Consider the following 25,955-nt stretch of genomic DNA (forward strand, 5'->3'; position numbering starts at 1 on the left):
TAACCTACAAAATAAAAGAAATTTAAATAAAATTGACTTAACTTGCCATCTATTCTTTCCAGATCAAGCAAATTCAGGATGTGTGCGTGGAAGCAATGGATCTGTGGGGATATCGTCGGATCAATGACTTTAGCAATTTTACTAATATGCAGCAGAGCTTTGATCCAATTGTGCTGCCATCGCCATTTACGTGAATTGTGAATGGCGATAACTGATAACCATAACTAATTCTTCTACTTGGTACATTTTGTTGTGATATCGTCGTGTTGAGCGAGCAAAAACATTATAGAAAAAAGCATTGACTTACAGAGAAAAGTCAATCTGTAGTTGGCACATTTTTTAGCTAAACACGCAAAACACACTTACTGAGCAATAGTTAATGATATACCACATACGATATACTATACTATATACATATACAATCTATGATTACGATAAATGCATAATTTTAGTAATTGGCGAATTTTGTGTAGCGCGTAAAAATCGAATATCACATTTATATTAAATTTAGGCCTAGCATTTAAGCAACAATAACTGATAAATGAGAACTTAGTCTTTATATAAAGCACGGGCTGGCATTGCAAATTAAATTCCTTACTTTGCTTCACTATGTACATTATTTAAATGAAACATTTTTGTAACTTTCTGCTTCTGGAAAAACCACAAATCAAATGCTATCTCAAAAACCGCAAAAAGAAATCCAGTGATTTAGCAATTAAACACAACAAAAACGTATCAGCATAAATTGTAACACATTTAGATAAATTTATTAAGCGTAAAAATATACAACAAATTGCAAAAATAAAAAAATGTGCAATAAAGAAAGCATGAATCTAAAAGTATTCTAAACCATTTAGACGCAAATTTGGCATAGAAAAATAATTGTATTATGAAAAGTAAAAGAGCAATGGGCACTCGACTCCTAAGCATAAGTTTTAGTGTACATTATTTAAAAAAGATCATATTTAATATATATAAAAAATACAATATTTACGGTTATTTAGTTGTAATTCAATTATAATTAAAATGTACTATATATTTTATGTCCTTGTTTTTAAGTTCAATTCAATTCGTTTCGAATGAATATTGAATAAAGCCCAGCAATGTGCGTTAAACTACAAACGTTAAGTAAATTAATAACAAAACTATGAATATGTTTTATTTAATGAACAAATCCCGCAATATTTGCATAATAAATAAAATAATAAAAATAATTTAGTATTCGAATAAAGAGTAACTCGATAAATATATCTTAAAGATTATAGTTTCTTCCTTAAATATAAAAATGATGGAATTCATGGGCTTATATTTATATTTGAAAAGATATGTAAGGTACAAATTTCAATCAAATTTTCGTTTGTAGGGCCTTTAAGAGAGCTTTGTGATTTTCACTAAGGAAATATTATCTTAATCAATATTATCTTAATCTTAAGTCTGTCTTTCTGTTCGATCGGATCAGATTACAGAATATTACAACGAACATAGGAAAGATCGGTCCTAAATCAACATTTTGTATGCAAAATATCTTTGTTTCTTAAAACATCTCAACTCACAGACTTTATCTTTGGGATATCTGTTACATTTTTAAGAATTTCGCATAACATACCAAATTATAACATTTTGACACGGACAGATTTTTATTATTTATGTATTTTCAGGTGAAAGGTCAAAATTGAATTGAGAAATATTTATATTTAGTGTCTCGTGAATTCAAATTTCTATTCAATTAATGTTAACCATTATCCTATAGAAACCCTAATCGTTTGCTTTATTTGCTTTGAATAATTTGATTACATTTTTTTTCATTTTCTTCAGTTACCTGTGAGTCATTTCGCGAAAAGATATCTAAGGGCTGGGCACACGTTATCTTTCAGTTGTAATAAAAGTACGTCCTTTATCCCAAGTTCTATTAATATTGCACGAATTAGTTCCCACAACAAGTATAAAAAAAATGCTTAAGAACAATTTTAATTGGTATATGCAAATATTTGACATAAAATCATCGCATTGTGCATAAGTCCTCCAGGGGACTTAGGCCATATAATAATAATAAAAATCATCACAACCTTAACACTCGAAACTATAAATAGCTTTGAACGCTTTAAGATATTTCAGTAAGAAGAAAATGTTCAAGACTCAAGTGTCTTTTTTGATATTCTTTGGCTTTCTGGTCTTAAATTTGTGTTACAAAATAAGCCCAATAGTTAATGATGGTGAAATGGAAATGTTTGTTTAATTAGGTATACCCGATGGCTTATCGATAAAAACAGATCCTTTTGTGAAGCTTGGCAAAGGATTATACTATATAGAAACCAAACTGACGGTAAACTGGTTTGAGGCCAATGACCGTTGTCATGCGATGGATGCTCAGCTTATAACTTTTGAAACAATGGAAGAATGGGCTATGATTAACAACTACTTGGCAGATAACAGAATTGAAGCCTTGTACTGGATATCAGGCACTGACTTGGCAAAAGAAAGTAGGCATGTCTGGTCCTCAAATGGTCAACCTATAGCATTATGTGGGCTATGGAGTCGGGGACAACCTGATAATTTTTTAGGTTAAGAACACTGTGATGATCTTGGTTTCAGGTTAACTGAAAATGATCGAAGAGGACTTAACGACGAACAATGTACTGTCCAAATCCGATATATTTGTGAAAGACCTCAGCCCAAAATTATTTCATTTATAGTTTGGTAATATTTGAGCACTCAAAAATAAATTTGCATTCAATAAAAATAAACATTTTATTTTTCTTCTTTTTATTCAATTTACTGAATTGTAAATATTTGATTGTAATTTAATTTAATAGTCTTTCAGCAAACAATTGGGAGGTTTTTTTTTTGCTCTCAACGGAATTTTAAAAGTTTTATCAAAGCTTTTTGTATCGATACATTCATAGTTCACAAATATCGATATAACCACGGCTAGTATATTTTTGGTATTTTCAGTGTTGGCATATTTCTTGTTTTCAAATTGTGGCGCTTTTTTAAATATTTGTGGTTAAAAGTCGTTATATTAAAACACTTTATTATACTTTCAAGCAAACTGGTTTGAGCCCGATGCATACATGCGATGGATGCTGAGCTAGTAAGTTTTGAAATTATGGTTGAATGGGTTATGATTAATAATTACTTGGAGGATAAAGTAGTCATAGACTTAACTGAAGACGAGTACTGGACCTCGGGCAATGACTTGGAAAAAGATAATAGTCACATCTAAGTTTTTAATGGTCAACCTATCCATAAATAAAATATGGAGTCGAGTTGAACGTGATAATGCTGAAGTTAACGGACACTGTGATGAACTTGGTCATAGAAGAAAAGTAAATAATCGAAGTTTAAGATGCTCAGCTTACAATAATTCGGCACAATGTTCCTGAATGCTACTATATCCACAGTAGCCGGGGTTTTCTAGGTCATGAGGTATATACTCGTTTAATATGAGCTTTGCCGTTAGTTAAATGAGTGCTGTAATTCTATACAGACTATGAAAGAGAATATATATTATATTCAATTCCTTAAGTTTAATTAATATATTGCTCCTAATGCATATGGACTCAATTGTAAGGGATTGACTTTATAACTTACTGGAATAACTAAAATACCCTCTACAATGATGCACATTTTCAATTAATTCTTCGGACAGTAATTACTATTATCATTGCAAATTGATTACCATTCGAGAGAATTTGATAAAACACAGCTGAAATAAATTAAACAAATGTTAACAGTACTTCTGACGCTACCCACTGCGTATACGCAATATTTATTATCTCATTTAAATGTATGTGCCAAAGAGATTATCTTACATTTTAAGTGATTAAACAAAACGTCAGATGTGATATGTAAATGCAGCTGCAAACTGAAACAAGAGCTGCTGCGTGGGTCTTACAATATATGAACCTTGTGTGAACAACTTAACAACAAATTGTCAAGTCTGAAAAAAAAAAAATTAAAGCAAATTAAGGCTAAAACTGACCCTGACAGCGGGTAAATAGCAAATGTCTAATGTCCGGCAAATAATTTTTCTGATTTCATTATCTTTCAACCCTCCTGTGGTTCTTTGGTGGCTGGCCTCATCGCAAGGTGCCCAAAATTTAAGCACCGCCTACCAAACATGTGCGTAGGTGAAGAAGGACCAGCAACAACAAGCAGAACAACAGTTGGTAAAATCAAACGCCAGCGAATGGCAGGCAACTAGCACAGCTTTAAATCAACACGACCTCGTTCAGCTGACGTCACAGAAGACATCGTTGCAACAACAACAATTTCTTTGTGATGCGTGGGCGATGCGAGCTTCTTACAGCGAAGACACAAACCACAACTGGCAGTTGAGTGTCGGCTAGCAGGAAGCTTTCATTGAAAGCGCAACAGGAGCCAACCAATTGAAGTTGAAACTCGAAAGCCGCTGTGCGTTCGGCTGCCCTTCGCTATAAAACAAGTCGTCGTCGTTCTTTCTGCTGCATTCGTTTCGTGCGCGTCGAAAGCAACTCAACCAACCAACCAACCGAGCACAACTCAAATCTCTCGCCTTCTAACGGTTTAAAAACATTTTTCAAATAAGATATTTTGTTATCTCTTTTAAATCACATCTGAGTCCAACTTGTTCAAGTAAAAACGTTAAAAACAAAATTAATTATTGCATTTTCATTCAAGTATTTTGCATTTACTGTGGAAAACGATATTGCTGTTTGTGCATCTTTTAATTGGAAAAGTTTTAAAGCACTTTTTACGTGAGTTTTTCCCGTGCTTTCAGTTTTATTTAAAGTAAAACAAAAGCGTATGCAAATTATCCCGTGCAGACAAATCTGACAAATACAGTTTCGGTTTCTGTTCCAGTTTCAGTACTGATAACTCATATTTATTTTTATCAAATCGACGTATCGCGTTGTAAACGGTAAACGTGCGTAAATCAAATTTGCATTCAATATAATTGTCGCATTAGCTGACAACAACGACAGAAAATCCGCAAATAGGTAAGTTTTTAAGATTGAAATTTTGATAAGATACTTATTATAATAATTCTAAGATCGGCATATATTTGTACTTACTGCAGCTATTACATTGCACATAATGAAAAAAACGATTTTTTCGCAATTAATTTCTTTACTAAAAGGGTAAAAATTGAAAGAATTTCTGATTTATATATTCTTACTTAATTAGTAAGAATTAAAATTTAAAAATTTAAGAAAATTAACAAACGAAATAAAACAAAAAACAAAACTTGTTTTTCGGCTAAAAGCTCAGATTTCAGCTGTTTGATACCACAAAATAAAACCTCTACACGAGGTAAAAGTCTAGTGACGAAAGCAATTTCTAGCCCCAAAACTTCTGATATCCAATTTTGTGACGAACAAAATTCAGTTTAGTCTAAAAATTTTAAATAAAAATATAAATTAATAAAAAAAAAGCGAAAATTGGCATTGTGCACTGTGAGTAAAAAGGGTGAGCTTCTTTGTACATAAAAATTACTTTTTGCGCAGTGCCGAATGGCAATTTTCGTTTTTTTTTTATTAATTTATATTTTTATTTAAAATTTTTAAAAAGTTTAAAGGTACGCATAAAAGCCCTCAAACACACCTTTCCATTGATATATAGGACATATCTGTAGCTGCTATAGTTTGGAAACTGTTGTTCAATTTTAGCGGGATTTAGCGTCGAAGAACAAACATTTCTAGATTTTTGAAAAGGAATAAAACCCCATCATTACATTTAAGCTTCTTTAGCGCTTTGATACAAACAGACAAACAAAGAAACTAACTTTTCATTTCATTTTGAGAAGTCCACAAAAATTTTCAAATTTATTTATCTTTTGAACCAGTTATCGGATTTAAGTGATTGAGGTATCAATCGACGCGTATTTTTAAGTAAAATTTAAAAAAAAAATAAAATTTTACCGAAAGGCCCCAACAGCCCCATTAGCTGCAATCATTTAAATTTTTCCCCTCCCACTTACACCCACGTATCTCAGACCCAGATTGGTTAGAAAAAGTTTTAGTATGCCATTTTGTAAGTTAAGACTAAACCTTTCGATCGGTTAATAACTCGATCTGATCGGACAGTCGTAGCAAATTTTTCAACTTAGCTGTATATATTGTTAGTCGCCTTTCGCACCCTTCGTGATGCTTTCGTCACTAACGCGAGCTACCGTCCGCAGTGATAGTGGAATAGCGTACAAGAATTTGCCCTTCGCAAAAAATTAACCATTAAGTAATAGCAAACGCGAAGTAATCACAAGAGAATTGATAAAGTTCTGTAATACTTTTTAGAATTTATTTTGAAATGTCAACCGAAAGCCCCCATTAAATGTACATCAGCGACTTTTAGGTTGTAGGCTAATAAAACATCAATAATTGTCAATCAATTTATTTTCTTTTGCGTGTCCTTAAACGACAACCCTTCACTCTTAGGGTTTAAAATTCTTATTTACTCTTCAAACGCTTAGCCAATCTTGAGCTACTTTAAAATCCAGCAACAACGGATTTAAGAATTGCAAAGGTAGGGAATGCCCACATATTTAACCTGTATTTTCTGCTGTGGAACCTTAAGCATCAATTATCCAATTAGTGGCACAAATACATTACTTCGTTGGAAAAAATAAAGAAATTCATAGAAAAATCTAACTGGGAAAGTGATTAAGCCCACATTGACATAAAAATACATATGAATGGGTTGCATTAGTAATTTATAAATGAACTTATATCTGACTGTTTTTAAGTACTCCTAGCATAAATAATAAAATGAGAAAAGTTATTTTTAATCCAGATACTACGATTTTAATGCTGACTTTTCTCATTAAAAATTAAAGGCAATAATAAAAATCAAATTCTAAGGAATCCTTTAAAAGTCTTCAAAAAATTTGGTAAATAAAAAGCTGGTAATAAGTTATCCAACTTAAAACATTTATTATTGAATTGAAATCTTTGATATTAAATATTAGTAATTGAGTTACTTTACTTAACTTAGCTTTCTTAACTTAACTACAACTGATTGTACAAATGATTAAATTAAGCTTCAAATTTGTTAAATAATTTTTTTTTTAATTCGACATAGCTGTATAATACGTCATTAGTGCTATTATAAAATTGTCCAAAAACCAAGCATTGCAAAAATTTAGGCTTTAAAAAAATGTATCATTTCCATGAGTAAGCATTGCAAAGGAGACACTCGAATCAAGATTTGTGTCGCTTGATAAAAACAAATTATGTATTACATAGTGGGCGGGTCTTCAACTGCCAGCCTCTTTTCTTCTTGTAGTTGGCTTCTAATAACGAGATGCGCTAATATAAAACGGAAACAGCTGCCAAATGAAATGACAACACGGGGCCAAGTAATTTACGGAACATGTTTCCTGACACCCCTACATGATTACTACTTATCAATGGCAGCAGGTTGTCATTTTGTTTGTGGGGGCGATATAAAATGAAAAATTAGCATATGATATGCCTTAAGACAAAGCTGAGCAAAAAGGGAAACCATTTCGTAAAAATGGAGATACATGAATATGAACGGGAATCGATAGAAGATTGTAAATAAATCACACAATCTTCTCAATGTCTGTATGACTTCTTTTGAGGGTCAACATTATATGTAGGTAAGTAAATGCGTCAAATTAATGGCAAATCGAAAAATTCACAGTATAAATGACATTTAAGATAACACCTTGACAATTGTAAAAGTTGAGCCCTTTTTAATTGTCTGCTTTAATCAAGTTAAATCTACAAATGCAACGCACAGCAACAATTAAAAATATATTGACAACATGTGAGTTCAAGTTGTAAACAATTCAATTAATTGCATATTAAAAGGATGTGTCGAACATAATTTAATTCCCTGGCTGTGACCGTATTGCAGTTTAAAAAGATATCAGCGAGTTTAAGTTACATAATTAAAATTAAAGCAAATGCTAATTAAAATATTATAAGCGAGTGTTTAATTAAAATAATTTATTATTTACAGCGTTTGTTTTCAAGATTTTTTCCGATCTTATTAAAATTTTTGAGATTTGAGAGTAAAGCATGAAAGCAAATCAAAAATTTCAAAATTTAAACTTAAGTTTTCTAATTTTCTTATTAATATTTAATTAATTATTATTAGAATTCGCAAAGCACAACATTTTATTGAATTTTTTTAAAGGCCTTTTGTAAACGTCAATGTAATTAAAGGTATTATAGAGTATTCAGCCACATTAATAGAATGGTAGGAATGTCTTAGCCCATCTCTCTTAAGTCTGCATTCATTTCCACCAATACGTTGCATACACTGATAAAAAAAATGTTCTAAAATCAAGATTTTGGTCTCAGAACTAAGATTTTTGGTCTAAAAAATGCGTCGAGAACATCAAATTCTTGAATTAAGAGAACATCTTGATTTTAAGAACATTTTAAATAAGACCAAGTTCTTATTTTAAGAATAAATGTTCTTAAAAATTAAAATCAAAAAATAAAATAAATAAAATTATTTTTTATATTTATTTTTTTTTTATTTTTAATTTTAATTTATTTATATTTTATACTGATTAAGTAATTTTATAAATGTTATTTTAATTTGTTACGAGTTCAGACCGTCGCCTGCTTCACAACTGGCATCTCTAACCAGAGGCAACGGTGCCATCATTTGTTTGATACGAAATAGTACCTATTTATACTTTCCTAAATTTAAGATTTTTATTCTTATATTAAGATTTGAAGATTTTTTAGATTAATAATCTTAGATTTAGTAATTTGGTCTTAAAATAATCTTATTTTAAGAACAAAATATTTAAGATGAATGTTCTTGATTTTAGAAGTTGGTCTTTTTTTTCAGTGTAACCACATGTCACTCCGTTGTCCAATACACTTGAAATACAACTAGCCCCTTTTTACTGTTTCTTGCGGTTAAAGGGCGTTCATCATTTCGTATGCAAAATGGATTGTGAGTGTTTTCCAATGTTTTTTGTGGCAACTTCTCTTTTACCAACTTTTCAACTGTTTACAGTTGGTGAATAATTAAAATGTTGCACTCGCAGCCTTCGTTGATTGTCCTCAATATATCCGTTTATTTATAGCCACATCAAAAGCGCATTTGACGTCAAAGTCAACATAATAAAAACAATATACCGTATTCTTGCAAACAATTGCCTTATTAAAGTTTACTTTTCTACCTATGTATTATACAGTTATCCTGTCATTTGTCACACGCTATGCTTGTTGCACATTGAGCTCACATATCCGGCCACATATTTCCGGGCTTAGACATTTCCGTGAATATGTTATGAACTTTGACCATAATGTGAACAATAAAGCAACAGAAATTACATTAATTATAATACGTTAAGTGCATAAATTTGGTATTGAAATATTTGGACATATTGGACTAAATACAAGTTAAAGAGAATATTTATTTAGACACATTAAAATTATTATAAATTATAAAAGTTATATTCTAAATAAATAAATTATGAGTTCAACATGTCAACATGTTAGAAATAATTACTGTAAAATTAAAAGATACAATATCGCACGAAAGGAATTTAATTTTAATTGAATTATTTTTATTTTATTTTATTTATTAAATTAATTTCTACTTTTTATTAGCTTATGCTAAAATGATTAACAAACTCAACAAACTTAAATGACCTTTTAAGAAGTTTAAATTGAATAGCCCACAAAATAGTTAAATACTCTTCTAAGGCTCGCGGTGCGTATGCGTTATATGCGCTATATTGATTGAGTTTGACAAACAAACAAAGAAGTGGACCAAATACAATCAATATGAAGAGCGATTTACAAACTGCCAGACAATATAAGCAAATCGACGTGGCGACAAGGAGCCGACGGCAAATGTTTTTCCTTGGCTTCCGGCGAATGTCAATGCCACAAATTTGGGACACACACATACACTCGCGATGGCACAACAAAATGGCAATAGACACAATAATAAAAGCGTAGACACAATTGAAGGCGGCCAGCAGCAGCCACGCCCACACACTGACTGTTATGGCAACATTTGAACCCTGAAATCGAGGGCAATTGGCAGCGCCACCTGGCGGTCAGATAATTTATCTTACCTAAGGCTTAATTAGCATGCCTGTTGCAATTTTTTTTCCACCAAATTAAACTGACGGAAAAAGGACAAGCAAGAACATGGGCAACTTAAAAAGCAAAAATGGGCACGAAAAAAAGGAAATACAATAAGGAAATTCATGGTCCGAATAAACACAATAGTTATTGCATCTGTGTGTTATTTTAATTAAAAGCAATTTAGTCTTGCGTAAATGCAGTGACAAGTCTAATTGGGAACACAAATAAAAATGCTATATAACTACTTCAGCTACAGAAAGGGATAGAAAGTACCTAACTCACAGTAAATCCCATTGACAATGCAAAGTGTAGACAACATAATATCATTTTTGAAATAAACTCAAGCATTAAAATATGCACTGTCGACAGATACGGCAGACAATCAACAGGTGACAGTTTGCCTTCAATTGCTACCTGTCTGAGCTGGCTTGAAATATGGCCAGATATACATACTTACATAAGCAGGTAAATATGCCAAGGAATGGCGTCTTGTTTGCCCAGGTGACAGACTGAAAAGGAGCGCAGACCCGAAGCCAGAAGCCAAAAGGAGTCGTCATCTTCGTCTCCTTATAAATTGTATGCTAAGGAAGCACGTGTTGATTCTGACAATAGACAGAGAGACAGAGACTTACATGAGTTGTTTGGTCCATTAATTAAAGTGAATTATTAAAATTGATAGAATGTGCACACAATATGTTATGTAAATGTTTTTACAAAATTTAATTAAACCTATTAGATTGGATTATGTGCTGTGTTATTTTTGATAAATGGGCACAACATCTCCGTTTTGTTGAAACACATAGATTATTTAATCACAACGGAATTAATACGATAGCATAAAACAAAGACAGGATTTACAATGATTACACCTACATAAATTTACACTTTGTGTAAATGTGATGTGAGTAGTTTGAATAATAACACTCTGCATAATTATGTAAGTTCTTGGAAATTAAAACCTAGATGAGAAATCCTTTTGTTTAGATTCTTCTGGTTGCTATAATGCTTGAATCAACTAACAACTTAATTGTACAATGGTACGCATAAATTAAAGAATCTTTTTAAAAATAGCACACAAAAAAACAAACGCTCATAAATCTGCCAGAAGTTCCCACTTCAGTCACACTTCAGACATTTCTCAGATTTCGGTCGAAAGAGCTAATGCACTTCATCAGCGTCCACTTTGGTCGAGAGAGCTCAACAACTCAACTATTTATTAACTGCACAATACAACGCAAATTGGCTTAGACCGCCTTAGCCACGCCCGTCCAAGTGGTCCCTTTTTTGGCAAACAATTGCTGGAAATTAACCACTTTGGCCACACAGCGACACAGACTATGTAATTTTCTTCGTTCTTTTTCAGTCGATGTCTTTGTTGGACTAAACAAATGCGGTCAACAAACATGGCAGAAAAAATATCAGCTTGAACTTTAGCTTTAGCTGGACGAGAAACTTATCATTATGGCAATAAAAAAGTTGTCTTCAAGTGGATTTGATTTTGTGATTGGCAATTGACAGCATATCCTGTCACTTTGAATCCCTCGACTGTTCACATAGATCCTTCACACACACATCGTTGGGTATAATATCCGAATAATTGCTTAACTATTTAATTACTGCTACGTGATCCAGACACTTGTCCAGCTTGTTCATCAAATCAGTTTATTAAGCCAACTACAAGTGACACTCATGTCTCTCTGCCCTGTTAGCCAACTCTGTCTACCTAATGAATAGTTCACATATCTTTTCACATTGGACATTGCGTGTCACGCGTGACGATTTCGTTTTATCGAGCGCATTAAAAACAAGCATGACGACGTGGAGAGTGGACAACCCAAGTACATAATGACCTTTTGTAAAACGCAGACGTTAGTGCGGCGTATACGCAATGACAAACCTCAAACATTGCGTATACGCAGCGAGTACAATGCTGTAATTGATGTGACCGACCATTGTTGCCATTTCTGTTTATGACCTGACCAAATGCGAATTTATTAGCTTGGTTTTCTGTTTAGTTGGTCAGTTTTTGAATGCTAACAAGGGTTAAGTTTAAAGGATTTTCAGAGACATAAGAAGCTTACTTTATTTATTTTACATTTGTCAAGCAACCTTTAAAGCATGCATTAGAAACCACATTTGTTAGCTGCACTCACTTTGTATTTCTACGCAATTGCAAAGCTTGCTAAGTAAAAGAAAAAAATTGTATAATTAAATTCAATTTAACATGCTCATTTATTTGTCGCAATTATTTTGCTGACCTTAAAGTCGTCAGCTTATTTAATAATAAGAAATGCTGAAAATTAATTAGATTTGATCGCAGTTGAGTTAAAATGGCAAATGACGATAGCAATTTCCTTTTTTATAATAAAAATTAACAAAGGCAAAAAGCTAGCAAATTAATTTGACAATTCTTTGCTTTGGTTGGCTAATGAGCTAAATCAATTTATTGGGGCTTTGCGAATATTAGTTTACGATTTATTAAAAACACTTTGTGAGTTCATAACTTGTACATTCACAAAGTGTTGATGAGACGGCCAATTAATTAGCTAATTAAATTTCCCTTCTTTGCCGGCTTAAAACTTTACCCGGCTAATTTGTTTGGGCCCCGTCGCCTCACGACATTTACCTGCTGCCAATTACATTTCGCAAGCACCATTGTATTTCGTCTGGTATGTCACAGCACAAACACAAGCCCTTCTGCCCTTGGGAGTCAAACAACAGTTCACTTCCCTAACACTTGCGCCAAGTCATTAAGCCAGGAAACGTTTCAAAAATGCAAAATGTTGTGCACGTCTCATAAACGTACAACATCGGCGCATTTTTGTAGTGTAGTGTTGCACGAGGCATTAAATAATTATGTGCTTAGCCAGCTCATTAGCAGAAATAAAAAGAGAAATAAAATAATGGTAGCCAAAACAATGGTCAAAAGCACATTTTCTCATTTTCTACGAGACTTTAAGGCAGTCATATACCCAAGGCCATTTGTTGTTGAGAGAATAGGCTAAGCTTGATAATATATAAAATCAGCACCAACTGAGATAACTGTGGGTACGTTATTCCAAAACATTAAGGTTTGCTGCAGTTATAAAAAGTTAACATATACTTCGGAAATCTTGTCTCCCTTCTTCCATCCCTGGAACACTCTGGGAACTTTAACAAGCTAAATTTTAATTGCTGTCAAAGCAACTGCTTAATGCACAACCAGCTGCAATGTGATTTGAACTAGAGTGCTACCAATATGCATACATGCAACACTTGCTCCTAGTAAAACTTAATTATGTGACCGGACTTGGGAGCTGGACAAGTCAGAGTTTAACACAGAGACTAGACACATTAATGGTTAGACACAAGTCGAGCTGAGGTGTCAGACAGGTCTGAGCCAACACTCACAATGTCCACACAGTTTTGTCAATCAAAGTTGCAACCAGGCCACAATTGAGAACTGCTTCAATGGCTACTTTGGATGAGCCGCAGGGAATTCAGTTGGCACCTCAACCGCTATGGATGCAGGCAGGCGTACTCGTAAATCAATCAGGCGTATTGGTATTTTTTAATATAAAACATGCAACACACACACACACACACATACGGAACGAGCTCAGCTAGCCAAGCGGTTTTTGGGGTCACGGTAAAAAAACAAATCCCCGTTATCCATATGCAACAATACCCTTAACCTGTATCCTTTATTCTGGCTGTTGACTGGACAGGTGCCAGCAGTGTGAGGTATAGTCACAACTTGGAATGTAATTGATGGAGTTTTGTAGCTGGGTCAACGGTGACCAAACATCATCATCATTCATCATGGTGAGGCGAAAGGGCTGAGATTAAATATCAAAAAAAATGTGGCATAAATCTTGCAATTCTTACTTTTTATCGAAAATACAAATTGATAAAACAACATTGCATATTGAATATAAATACCAATCAAATTGTCAGCATTGTTACAAATTATTATTGAAAATTGGTATATTCAAAACATATTTGCTTCTGAAAAAACGGAAATCTTTTGCAGATTATTAATTAAATTCCCTTTAATCTGCAAACATTTTATTTTTATTGAGTGGCTATTTAAAATCGTGTAAATTATATTATTGAATATTATTCGCAAAACAAAATGCCATGTGTGTGAAGATTTCATTTAAATGTACTTGCTGGTAACTGTCCCTCAGTCCAATTGTACAGTTAATGAGTAACTTTTCTGAACTATTGATTTTTGTGTGGAAGGATTGCAAACACCACTACTCGTATGTGTCTATTTATTTAATTAGGTGGAAGTCGACTTTCTGTTGAGTATAACTCAAATAAGCAGAGCTCGCATAGAAGTAAGAGACATTTAATTGCAAGTGTCACAATAAAGGCGTCAAGTGGTAATGGCAAGAAACCTATCTATTATTTTCATAAATATCTACAACATATTTTCTCCTATAACACTTGATGATGAGTTCATTTTAGCTGGAATTCACGTGCTGAACGTCAATAAACTTGAATCACGAACGGGCCACAGAACAAGTCAATTAATTGATAAGCAGCGATTCGGGATAGCGAAAGAGCATGGCCAATAATTTTTGGTAACAATCGATTATAAAGCTCAGATAAACACATATAGTATTTATATAAGTCTCTATCTAATCCAAAATGAATTATCTGAGCGCAATGACTGACTAGTAAATACAGAGATAAAGCACTTTTATTACGTGTTTTATGTGAATCCCACTCAAATTGTGCTCATTAGATGTTCTTTTTAGAGCTGCTACTCATTACATGCATATATGGCATTGTTTTATAAATATTTTGTAGATAAGATATTAATAAGCAGCATGTTGCAGAACAATGGAATGAGTAGTAGTAGTATTTTTTATCACAACAGTGACGTTGATTTTGGATTAATTATTTCATAACATTATCTTACACACAGCTGTGAGCTAATACACTAACTCAATTAGCGAACTTATCATGTGTGTGTGCTTGAAGAAACTCAAAATTCAGTTAGTGCTCAAATCGGCTGCAAAAAGTATTGCAGTCATTTAGGCGCCAACATGCCTCAGAGCGATGCCACGAAGAGCGAAACGTTAAGCGAATTTTGCTGTCTGGCTTAACACAAAATTAATTACATGCTTTTAATGCTCTTCCATTACTTCTTAAAGGGTAAATGTTAATTTTATACATTGCCTTAGGCGTTTTTGTACTTGAGTTTTGAATTAAAGAAAAGCAAATATTTGCCTCGGTTTCATTGTGGGGCTCATTAGGCTTTGAATTAAATGACGCCCTGCAGAGCTTCAATCAACTGTTAAAGTAAAACCCGTATAGCAATTCAAAGTTAACAATCATTTAAAATAAATATTTTAAATGCTACATTAAAACTCTTGAAGAATACATTTTCTATGCAGTTTATTTCCTTTTGTTTATCCAAACTTCTATAAATTTCAATTATTTTTGTGCAGGCAATTTTTTAAGCTCTGCATTGGCATCCTACAATAAAACCAAACTTCATTGATTAAATTTTTCATTTTTAATTCAATCAAAGCATGAAAATGTGCTCAATGATTCTAAGCCATCTAATTACACATAATTCCTCTGTTTATTTTCTTTCATACCATGTCGCTCCGATAAGTATGCTATACATTTTGAATTCAGCACAGTTTTTATTTAAATATATTTTTCAGCTGCCAGTCAGCCAGCAAACAAGCAAATACAAAAATAAAAAAAGCATCCAAAAACATAAATCAAGCGTAGATGGTCTGCATCCCACCCTTCTGGACAGCTTGTTTAGACAGACGCTCCTCTCAAAATGTTACATAAATCAAAGAGCGACCCTCGAAAAAAAATTATGCAGCATTTGCTGAGCACTTAACGGGGATTAAGCCGGTAGCCGCAGAGAGATGGAGAAAGAACGCCCATAGTAATATTATTATGGCGTGGCATATTAATTGTGCCATCATCCAAATTGCATTAATTTCTGTAGCGTTTGTAATTATGCACACCACGCAGCGTATGAGCCATATTCAACATTAAGATGCCAATAGCTCCGTCATGCTTATCAGTGAGGGGTTATATTTATAAATTGTTATGTGGTTTCCCCACATGATTGAAAGCAAACAAAACGGGAAAGATAAAAGCAAAGACAAAGAGTCCCAAAGAGACAGCTAACTTAAAGATGCCTAAAAGCATGCTATATATATATATTTACCTAACGAACGAGTAAGCGAATTTTAAGCAACCCTTTTTCATGCCTGTCAATTTGAATTCTTTATAAAAAGCAACCATCGACTGGGCAGGTGTATTCAATCAGATCATGACAGTAGATATGGTAGTTGTCTGAAGATATTAAAGTTAAACACACAAAGCAAGTTGCAACGGTTGGTTGGTAAACAGGCACATGGAAATGGGAACGTTTTCGGAATAGGGCCAAGAAATTACCAAGAAATGTAATATGCATTTATAGTAAATAATAATAAACTATCTAAATGTTTTGAGTGTGTACTGTGTAGATTTTCAAGAACTCAATTTTCTGTGAATAAATTAAATTATCAAGTAACTTGAAGCGGCAGCTACATGACCAAATATTAGAAATTATGATTAAAATATCAAATATTTGTTGATTTGTTTAACTTTCAATTGTTTGGAAATAGCAAAGACCGGCAAGAAGAGGTTTTAGACTGTTTGTAAACATGGGGTTTGTTAACGGGGACTAGAGTTATTACATGCTAGTAAACGAGTTTAAGGCTAAGAAATTATTAAGAAAATTATAATCCATATACCGAGAATAACAGATACTTTCAAGCAACGCTCTCTTATAACTAATTTTTTTATCAATAGTGAATTTCCAAGAAGTGTTTCTTAGTTCTATCTGTTTCCAATAGCTGTTGAAGTTAGCCAGACATGAAATTGGAAGCTGCTTTATCTATTAATAGATATTATCAAGCGAAGTGTAACCTTTTTTTACCAAAAAGCTTTCTTCTTCCGTTTTTATTTTTAATTTCTATTAAAATTAGTCAGAAAAAAAATATAAGCTGCCTAACAAATTGTTGTAAATTTTGTTGCATACTATATTAGATATCTGTAGGTCTTTTGTACTTTCAATTATTTCTTAGACATTCCTAAAATAAGATTTATTCATTTTCGGGTAATTAAAAGGGAAAAGGCTTCTCTAGTTTTCAGACAACAAAGAATAGATATTTTCAACAGGGAATGATACCAGAACAGGAACCGGATTTGCAATCGAAATAAAATCTTTTTGAAGAACCGAATTGCGAAACGTTTGCATCGATACGCTTTCGGTACATGTTTCCAAAAATAATTTGTTATTTTCTGCATGTATAAAAAAAAAAAAAAAATTAATTGATTTAAATATGTGTTTTATTATTAAATATTTTTAGCGACAATTTTAAGTATCTAAGAAAAGCGATATGGCATTTAAACCGTTCTTAAAATCTTTATAACATATTAAATGTAATTAATAAAATTTCCGATCTAAAGTAATCAACTCATTCTATTGCAAGTCTCGCTGCCCACAAAATGCACCCAACAAAAGTGCTCAGAAATTACATTTTGTACCTTAACTGGCACTTAAGAGGAAACTTCTGCCATAAACAAGTGTGAGTAATATTTAAAAAGGTCATATAAATGGTCGCAACGTGGCCATCAAAATATTGACAACACATAAATAAAACGAAAAAAGCATACCAAAAGTGATGTAAGTAATGGGAGAAACATGAGTGTAAAGTGCTATTAAAATAATGGTAAGCGAAAACATATTTTGTGCATTTTAGCTATTACTTTTACAACAGTATGGAAAAGCAATGAATAACAGTGCATATGCGCAATTTTTCGAATTTTTCCCCTGCTTCGACGTCAGTGTAAACACTTTATTTATTTACATTTACAATGTATTAAATGTCATTTCGAATTTATGTTATTTAAGCAGCAATTTATATCGAAATAAATAGAATGAAAATTGTGTGAAAAATACCAGGGGAAACAATGCATCGAAAATAGTTATTTTTGTATGCAATTAAGAACATTGTTAGCATAACACACTTAATAATACTCGTATTATGATGCACTGTGGCTAAGGCCGAAATATTTCAATAAATAAAATTGTTTAAATAGCAATGATTAATATAAGTTTGAAAATCGCCCTATTACCATATAATTTTATTCCTCGAAGACAACAACTTTGACCTATGGAAAATCAATGAACTGGGGAACGATACTGAAGTGAATATCTTTCGTGACAATTGTCGCTGTTAAATTGCCGTTTTGTGACCCGTGAATAATCGGACTTAATAAAAAATGCACAAACATGGGGTACCTTAAATGTGGAAAGGACTTAATGTAAATCAATAGCACAAATTGCCCTGAAAATGCTCGACTTAATGCCGCAGGCATCAAAAATTAATTGCAGGGTAATATAATATGCCCCAAGAAGCACAACAAAAAATGAAACGAATGCCAAATGATTTACAAAGTCGACCTTATTGATTTAAAACAAAATGAAAAATAAAAGGTTTAACAATATAACATTTGTCGAGTTTTTCCCTTTTCACTCGTATTCTTATGACATTTTAGGCGCTTTCTCATTAAGTACATGTGTGTGAGTGTGTATTTGTGGGTGTTTGCAAGTCCATTTCATCCTTCATTGTCTGTCTGCTGCGGTTTCATAATGTATTTACATGCCATATGCGTTTGGCAGGCTAAATTAGACTTCGCTTAGCCACATCCGTAGCAATATTGAAAGTCAGATCGAAGGCCCCTTGCCTTAAGGAAATGAAACCAGTAAATACGAGTGTTGTCTGTGGAATTGCACGCCCATCCTGTGGTTAACGATACCATAATTGTGTGTTTAATGAGTTAGTACATAGTAAGCCACTTACTTAGTTGCATATTTGTTTAGCTGAGCAAACAAAAGAATCAAGTTACCAAAGAGAAGTCCATATTAAATCAAGAGTAAAAATATAATTAAAAAAGTTAATTATACGTGCTGCCAGCTTGCAATTGTTTGGAATTCAAAAATTGAATAGACAGCTGCAATTTGTACCCGAAAGTTGCATAGTGCAAGACGCATGCCATTGCATATATTACAGAGCGAATCTTTTGCTAATGGAACATACTCTTTTTACCACTTCTATGGCAAGCTAACATACATGCATACAATAATATGAGAATTCTGTTGCATGGCTCTGAGATGAAGCAAAGAGACTGCAACAACTCAAAACAAAAATGCACACAAAAGTTTTCCATTGAAATGACCACACACACACTGAGCACGAAAAGTACGCGTATGAGTGTCGATTCATTCTTTAAAATGCACGTATGCTTTTCTTTCTAGTGAATGCTAATTGAAGGCTATTTATGGCATACAGTTGCCTACATATATGCAAATTTCCAGCTTAAAAGTAATTTACAATTTATTCTACAAAGCACAATCCTGAAATCATGTTGAGCATTGTTGCTCATTCACAGAAAACTGCGATCAAAATAAGCTTTTCATTATTATTTCAACAGCCAAGTCTAATACGCTTATCCCACACTCACTTAAAATTGTAAGCAAATTTTATTTATACTATTTAGTAATATGATTTATTTGCTTTTATTTCTAGCTTTCTATATCAAGTAAGTCGTAGACCAAATTGCGGTGCCACGAGCTACTATCACAGATTATTGTACAGAGTTGAATTTTATGTAAAATTTGGACACATAAATGTAATTTAGGTAACTGGTAACTTAAATTCTGTCAAGTGTGCGCCATGAGAGCCAAGCAACATCTCGCGCAAATTTTATACATCCCCCAAAAGCGTTCTGTTTTTTTGGGTCGCTTCATGTAACAGTTTTCTCGCTACCAACAACAGTTCTTTGTGTTTTCTGCTCTTTTGTTGTTGTCTGCCTCTCGAGTGGCTTTCCAAATGAGCAAATTAGCACTTTAAGCCGTCTTATGAATGGAACAAGATGCTCGCAGCAACATGTCCTACATATTTAAATAATATTATAATACTCTGTTACCAAGTCAAATAGATTTAATATATGGAAATAGAATATATCGACTTTATTTATATGCTAGATTTTAAAAATATACTTTTTAGTTTTAAATAATATTAAGTTACAAAATCATATTTCGTTAGTTGAGTGCCAGCTGTTTATATTTTGGATTTATTTATATCATGTAAGTATTTAAAAGAAGGCTGTTCAAACCATAGAGCAAGACATCGGTTCGGTTCGCGAATTGGTTTATATACTCCCTGAACTTAAAAAAAATATCTTTATTGTTATACATTTTTCTCTTCTTTTTTTTTAAAGAAATCAATTTTTGAAGATAATTTAAATTTATTTGAAGATTTAAAAATGACTTATTTTAATCCGAGGTCTCAAATAGTTGCGTAATATTAGAAAGTCAGCCTTGATTTAAAATCTATTATTGCTATTATATATAAAAATATAATTCGTTACATTTCATTAAAAACCAAGAAATGCTAGTAGTTTATTAACTGATTCTAAGATTTAATATCTCCCACGACAGTCCATAATTAAAGTAGCGCATTTGTTGCCCACTAAAGCCTTAGAAGCCCACGTAAGTTGCCACACGCAAGCTTTATCTGTGTCGAGCTGTTAGCCTGGCTAACTGTGCACTGCATGGGCGACGGTGTCAAGTGAAGACAATTGCCATTGTTAACGTTGCACTAAAAAGCGAGAGGAAGGGACAAACTAGAAACATTTTATTAGTGTGACGAGTCCTAAGCATGTCAACAAACATGCAACTACGTTCCACACGTGGCTAAATTCATAATGGAAATTTACTCGCATCATCGTTTCATGTTGCTCAAAAAGGGGGCGTGGCAGCAATGTGTCAGCAGTTTGCAGTTTGTAATTTTAGATGCACCTCCATTTGTCGAAGCGGCCCTATCATCAGTTGCAGTCAACCATAGCGTATGCGTAATTTGTAATTACAAATTGGAAAAAAAAAACTGGTATACCAGAGTTGATGACTTTGCCGACAACTTGGAACCTCAGCAATATTGACCACAAGCCACAATCTCCATGCGGCAAGGAACTTAATCATGGGCGACATTAATTTATAGGCTGCTCAAAAAAGTCGAGTAGAAAACACGGGTCCATAAACTGACAGCTTGTCAAAGTTGTAAGCCGAAAACTTGTTGCATACTTTTGGGAGCGCCACACGATGACGATGAAAATCAAATAAAATTTGTAATCCAGAATGTTGGCTGAAGCTCTTGTAGGAGAGGTGTGTGTGCGAAATATTACAGCATATATTTAGCATCAACCTTGCACATTTAACAATATGACAGGAAGAAGGACGTCGGGACAGGGTCGGCAGTGTCAAGGAGGCGGCCGAAAACATGTGTCAAATTTAACAGCTTTAAGGCACGTTTAAGTGAGCATATATTGACACTGATTGGCTCCGGTCTGGTAATTTTCGAGAGCACAACAGGATACGGAACAGGACACAGAGAACAGATACCGAGTGCCTGCCATTTAGACTGGCCATTTCAGTTGGCAGCATTTTGACTAATTGACCTGTAGCTGAAACTGACTGGAACTGCAGGCAATGATAACCCAACTGAGCAGTTAGTTTATGGATGGTGTTGGACCCCAAAGCGGTTTGCTGTGACCCAAGGCAAAAACCTATTAATAAAACTCCGAGAAATGCTCACGCTTAATTAAGCTATCGATTTGTAGCGGCAAATAAATAAGAAATATACATTAAAAAAAACACAAACACCGCATGGCAAACCAATTTTATAACTGACAGTTTTTGGGTTACGCTGTGAACAGGTATCAATAAATATTAAATTAAACTATAAATTCAGTTAATGGGCCAGTTTTTTAATTTTTGTTTTAAAGTGCTTGTATATCTTATATAATAACAGTTTGAAATGATTGGATGCTGCTTAAATTCAAAGCATTTTAAACTGTCAATTTTGTGATTAGATTGATTTTTAATAACAATTGGTTCTTCCCCAAATTTAGCTTGTGTGTTTTTTCGGATATTTTGCAATCGCTTAACTTTGAAACAAATTGGGAAAAAACGACCTCCTAAATATGCTACAAATCTCTCAAGAATATTTACTGTTACACACATAAACAAATTGGGAAAAAACGACCTCCTAAATATGCTACAAATCTCTCAAGAATATTTACTGTTACACACATTTTACTATCAATAAGTTTAACATAATTTTTAAGCCATTTACGTATTCTACTTATACTTATATATTCATAATCATAAATATATTAATCTTATTACAGAAATTTAATCTCACTTCATTTGCTTTAGCACCAATTGATATCGCTTCAAGTCCATAATAGGTGTACACCTAATGAAATATATTAATGTGTATTAGGAACAACAATAAGTATATTTTTTGTACGTTTCTGTACATAATAAATAAATAGGAGTACAACAAGTAGATTTCGATATAAATTCATGTATACACCTGTAGGCATTGTTTTATTTAGAGAAATGTTTTTCATGTCACCCACAAGAAGTTGAAACAAAAGTTATTGACACCTGTCTGAGGGCGTACGAATTCATTAAATTAATTTTTGAACACGTTTGATGGATGAGATGAGGTAGCTAACGTAAAGTTCAGAATACGACAACGGAGCTCCCGGCTGTACGCACTATACGTAATTAATAACCTTGTCATAAGCGTTTAAGCCAAAAGCAGCTCGAGATGACAAACGAGGAATACATTTCATTAGCAAAATTGCAAGAAGGTCGACGAAGCAACGTAAGCTCAATGAGAATTTGAAATTGAATTGTACTTCGCTCTGACAGCGAGTAACTCATACTCGTAAATTGTACAAGCATTCGCACTCGCACTCACATTCGTATTCACATTTGTACACTCGTTTTTGAAATGTATGTGCCACGGTGACAGGAATTATGTAAACTAGTCGGAAAGGCCACAGTTGAGTGTGCCCGTCTGTATAAGTTTCTGTATTTAGTCCCACAAATTTTGTACGTTGTACTGCCAGTGTTTTCTTCTTCTTCTTTTATTCTGAATAACTTTGGAATTTCTTATCCGATTGTGTTCCAATTTTTGGGACACATTAGCACTATTATACCTACAATGTTTACCAAGTCATTTATTGTTTTATCAAATAAAAACTTTATACGCTGTATAAAATTGTTAGGAGTGCCACGCCTTCTTCTGTCTATTAAACACATCTCGCATTTGACATACATTTTAAGTACAGGGTCTAAAAAACAGATTTTTTGTTCAAAGATTGCAAAATGTCAATAACATTTGCTTACCTCTTCTTATGTGGTTTATAGTTTTCATAGACTATGCCAAGTTTTATAACAGGAAAAAAGTCTCAAAACTTAGCCACAAAGCAGTAAAAGGTTATAGATGGGCATTGTCACATCTACAGCTCGTATATGCTGACTATAGAATACGGTTCACTTATCTGACTATTTCCTAGAACTTGCGCCTTTACTCAGTTTTGTGTTAGAATAACAAACCCAACAACGCTTGGCATAACAACATTTCAAGTTGTGTTTTCCTCGTTTCTCTTCCCTTTTTTAGAAAAATGCTAATGGCAACAAATGTCCATTGTTGGTTTTAGTTTGGGAATGGCATGTGCCATGTGTTTATAATTGAATCGCATGAATTGGCCAACAAAGAGCGTTGGCAAATGGACTACGACAAGTGTCTAGACAAAGGAACTAAATACAGAATAAATGAAAGCGGGATAACAAACACAAAAACTACCAGTCCACTTATTTGAAAAGTTCAATATGTTTGATTATCTGCAAATCTAGGACAACTTGTATTAGAATTACATAGAATGTGGCTAAAAACTATTTATAAATAATAAATATATTATATATCTTGAAGCAGCAAGAACTTTAAGTCAACATAGTACTAAGCTCAAAGTCCAAGCTGACAAATCAGTTGGTCAACAAGTAGTCCAACAGTTGCAGCTTTCATCCACTAACCTCCAACACTAGACTGCAGCTTATTGCAACTGAAATGTTGCCAGTGCTCAGTACTTAGTGTGAAATTTGCTTAAATGAGCTGGCCATGCTTGAGCAAAGCAAAGCACTGACAACACTTAAAACCCCGGGAGAGCCCAAGCTCTAGTCCGGTCCCGTCCCGTCCAGTCTAGTCCAACTCCAAGTCCAAGCCATTCACCTCTTAAGTCCAACTGGCTGTCACATTACAGTCTACAACTGACGCTAAAAATCGCCAATCGGAAAACTAACAACCGAACCGTCCAAACAGAACCATTTGGTGTCATTCTCCTTGCTCTATTTCCCGTCTACTCCGTTCTACATTAAGGGGTGTGAAGTGAGAAGGGTTTGGTGGTTAGGGGTAGTTTTGTGTCCCGCTGCGCTTCGAGTGGCTCAAAATCCCCAGCAATTTGTAGCAACAACTCGCATTACATGACAAAACGATGTGCAAATAGAAACGGCAAGCAAACTAAAGGGATTTGCCCATAATGTGCGACCCAAAGTATGCAACTTCTCTTCTTTTCTTTTTGTTTTCTTCGCAAAGGCTTTTGGTATTAAATAAGACGTTTAAGAGTGTTTGTCAGCTAGAGAGTGAAAGTGTAAGCGATATTATTTTGGGCAGCTTACAAATGTGTCCTATGTAAACATTTAGCTAATTTGTACTTTTCGAAATGTGAACTGCTTAAAATTGTACTTAATAACCTTTTTTTGTTTCTATGGAAATAACATCAAATGTTAAATTATATATTTAAAATTATTGATTATTTCAAAGATAATATTTATTTATTTGAGGTGTGATAGAAAAAAGGTTTTAATAATATTTTTAAATTGTTTTTTTTTTTTTTACGTTTTAAATTTAATTTATTGGCTCAATGGAAAGATAAATATTTCTAATTTTTAGATAGCTTTCAAGTTGACAAATTTAAATATTCATTTGTTAATAATCATAGGAAACATTACAAGCTGCAAGAATTAATATAAAGAACAAGGCTCAATATTTAAAGTAAAAATACATTTAATAATTATATGAATGATTCACAGCTTTCTTTCATGTACTAAAAATTTCATGTAAGATATTCAAAGCAACAAAATAATAATATTTGATTTTTCATTAATATAATAAATTTAAAAATATTTATATATTTTTTTCATTTTACATGTCTGGTTTCATACGTTGAATAAACTTGAGAAACATTTGGTTTATTTTATGGCAATGCAAACAGATTTTTTCTATAAATATGAAGAATTTGCCTTGGAATACGAATAAATTTGCAACTCGTGTGGGACCTTTATGAAAGCACAGCATGTGACCAAGCAAGGTCACATAAAGTGTGCCTCTACTTAAATTGAAATAATAGAATTTTCATAATTTTCATGGCATTGCAAGTGCTGCCAAGGTAAGGGAAGGGAAAGCATGGCAGAATTTGCTACATAAATTGATTAGCCTAAATGTGGCACAATAAAATGGCCTAAGCTGGCCATTAGGCTCATTACAAGGATGGCAACAAGCCACTATAGCAAATCATGGACCTCCAGATATGAGACGACCAGCGACTCTTACGGGACTCCCCGAGCAACATAATAAACGAATATACAAAGAATACGAAAGCGAGAAGAGAAGAGAAAAGAGTGCGACCTCGTTTTGGTCTACATAAAAAATACATTTGTGTCTGCAAAATGATGCAAATGTGTGCGTTGCGTGTTGCATACTTTTTCGGGCATCACATATTTCACCTCCCCGCTTTTTTTATTCGAACTGAGCTTTGTGCGTGTCTATGTCTGTGTATATTATATATCTATATATGTGTGTGTGTTTGTGTGCGTTAAAGCAAATGTGGTACCCCATTTATGCATCCTGAGGGAGCCGTCCTATTTGCAGGAATACAGCATCAAGTTGCTAGTTGAATACTGCGAGT

At 33.3% G+C, this 25,955-nt stretch overlaps 2 protein-coding genes and 1 long non-coding RNA gene across 3 annotated transcripts in view; all 3 read left to right on the forward strand.

The window, feature by feature from the left end:
- LOC117781008 (carbohydrate sulfotransferase 4) overlaps nt 1-1,145 on the forward strand; it is a 33,483-nt gene extending 32,338 nt beyond the window's left edge. The window contains exon 4 of the mRNA XM_034617711.1: nt 63-1,145. Coding sequence (XP_034473602.1) covers nt 63-194 — 132 coding nt within the window. The 3' untranslated portion in view covers nt 195-1,145. The remainder of the gene's footprint in view (nt 1-62) is intronic.
- Nucleotides 1,146-2,119: 974 nt separating this feature from the next.
- On the forward strand, nt 2,120-2,741 carry LOC117780997. Its single transcript, XR_004617134.1, has 2 exons — nt 2,120-2,213; nt 2,271-2,741. It is a non-coding gene; the product is annotated as an uncharacterized LOC117780997 (long non-coding RNA).
- A 1,730-nt stretch (nt 2,742-4,471) lies between these two features.
- The window catches only part of LOC117779834 (short neuropeptide F), a 33,207-nt gene continuing 11,723 nt past the window's right edge, over nt 4,472-25,955 (forward strand). Inside the window, exon 1 of the mRNA XM_034616155.1 lies at nt 4,472-4,979. The gene's annotated coding sequence lies outside the window, so the exon portion shown is untranslated. The remainder of the gene's footprint in view (nt 4,980-25,955) is intronic.

The sequence above is a fragment of the Drosophila innubila genome (genome assembly GCF_004354385.1).
Source record: "Drosophila innubila isolate TH190305 chromosome 2L unlocalized genomic scaffold, UK_Dinn_1.0 4_B_2L, whole genome shotgun sequence".
In the NCBI taxonomy this organism is placed as follows: domain Eukaryota; kingdom Metazoa; phylum Arthropoda; class Insecta; order Diptera; family Drosophilidae; genus Drosophila; species Drosophila innubila.